A 1,241-nucleotide genomic window follows, 5' to 3' on the forward strand; every position below is an offset into this window, starting at 1 on the left:
GAAGTGTGATGAAGGTGTTAGTCTAACCTTATGGTGTGAGGCTCCTCATCATTGACTGGCAGCACTTGAACCATCACTTGTCTTTGGAGTTGATGCCTGCTGTCAGTTAACTGGATGGTAAAGCTATCCTCCATATTCTCCGAGTCATCGTGCATGTACATCAGATCCATACCTGCAAACCAATGATGGCACAGATTTTAATGACTTGTTGAAAAATGTAATAGTGAGTTTGAATTATTCTATAAAGAACTTCATGCTTATTTCGTACTACCATTAACAAAAAATGATAAAAAAAACTGTTCATTTTTAATGAACATATACTGTATGTCAATATTTCCTTGCTGTTGACATAAGAATCTGTCACATATCCACAGTAAATACTAGTAAACTATTTATTCCACTTTACGTCAACAGTTTCAGTGTCTGTCGTCTGGTTCCCTCCTCAGACTCCTTCAGCCAGAGCAAACACATTCAAACACTCTTTTCCACCCTGTGAGGGTAGAAAAGAACTTAAGTATTGAAGTATTCTTCATGAGTAACTACACATTGACCTTCTTGTGGAAAGTAGGTGCCCCTTTCATATTTCCAGTTGGAAACTGATGTCATCTTTCCCACAGGACATGAATGCAGCATGATACTGTGAACCGGACCACAGCTACACTGAGACAAACTGTAACTGAGGCTACAGCGCAGACGTGTCAAAGGTACCATTAATAAGATCCGTCATTGTAAAGTCGACAACAGGGGACGGGGGATCAGCCTCTCGTCTCTTGCTGACTGGCGTCTCACTGTTGTGGTCGATGATGATGCCGTGCTGAGGTGGTTTGACGATGCTGAAGAGCAGCACATTCCTGGGGACATCCAGATCCACTGCATGCAACAACGACGAGTCCAGTTGCTTGGTTTCTCCTTCTCGTACCTCGTCACAGAAGGACATCAATCAATATTGGACCATATCTCGTGAACAAAAAGTCTCCTGGTTATTATGATTTTCAAAAAGTGAGACTGGCCATGAGAACTTACTGTGAAGTTGCGAGCCATAAACTCTGGGATCTCATCATTTGTTGGGTTAATAATAATGTAGAAGGGCACATGGGCAGAGCTGTGTTTGCCATCTGACACACAGAGCATGAGCTGGTCAGCTGTGGGCTCCATCCTCTCATGTCTGGACTGGACGTAGTTCACATGGCCGTCAATGATGTCTTTGTATGAAAATGAAGCTGTGAAATAAAAGGTTAGAC

General features: G+C 42.5%; 1 protein-coding gene across 1 annotated transcript; it reads right to left on the reverse strand.

Moving 5' to 3' along the window:
• Nucleotides 1-27: 27 nt before the first annotated feature.
• On the reverse strand, nucleotides 28-1,219 carry LOC111656701 (FRAS1-related extracellular matrix protein 1-like; the record flags this gene model as incomplete). Its single annotated transcript, XM_023408517.2, has 3 exons — nucleotides 1,024-1,219; nucleotides 709-919; nucleotides 28-172 (listed from the first exon to the last, which is right to left on the reverse strand). Coding segments are annotated over exons 1-3 (488 nt in total), but the record flags the coding sequence as incomplete, so codon positions are not given.
• Nucleotides 1,220-1,241: the final 22 nt, after the last annotated feature.

Source organism: Seriola lalandi, unplaced genomic scaffold (assembly GCF_002814215.2).
Source record: "Seriola lalandi dorsalis isolate HSWRI2012SDOR001 ecotype SW California unplaced genomic scaffold, Sedor1 jcf7180001976736, whole genome shotgun sequence".
Classification (NCBI taxonomy): domain Eukaryota; kingdom Metazoa; phylum Chordata; class Actinopteri; order Carangiformes; family Carangidae; genus Seriola; species Seriola lalandi.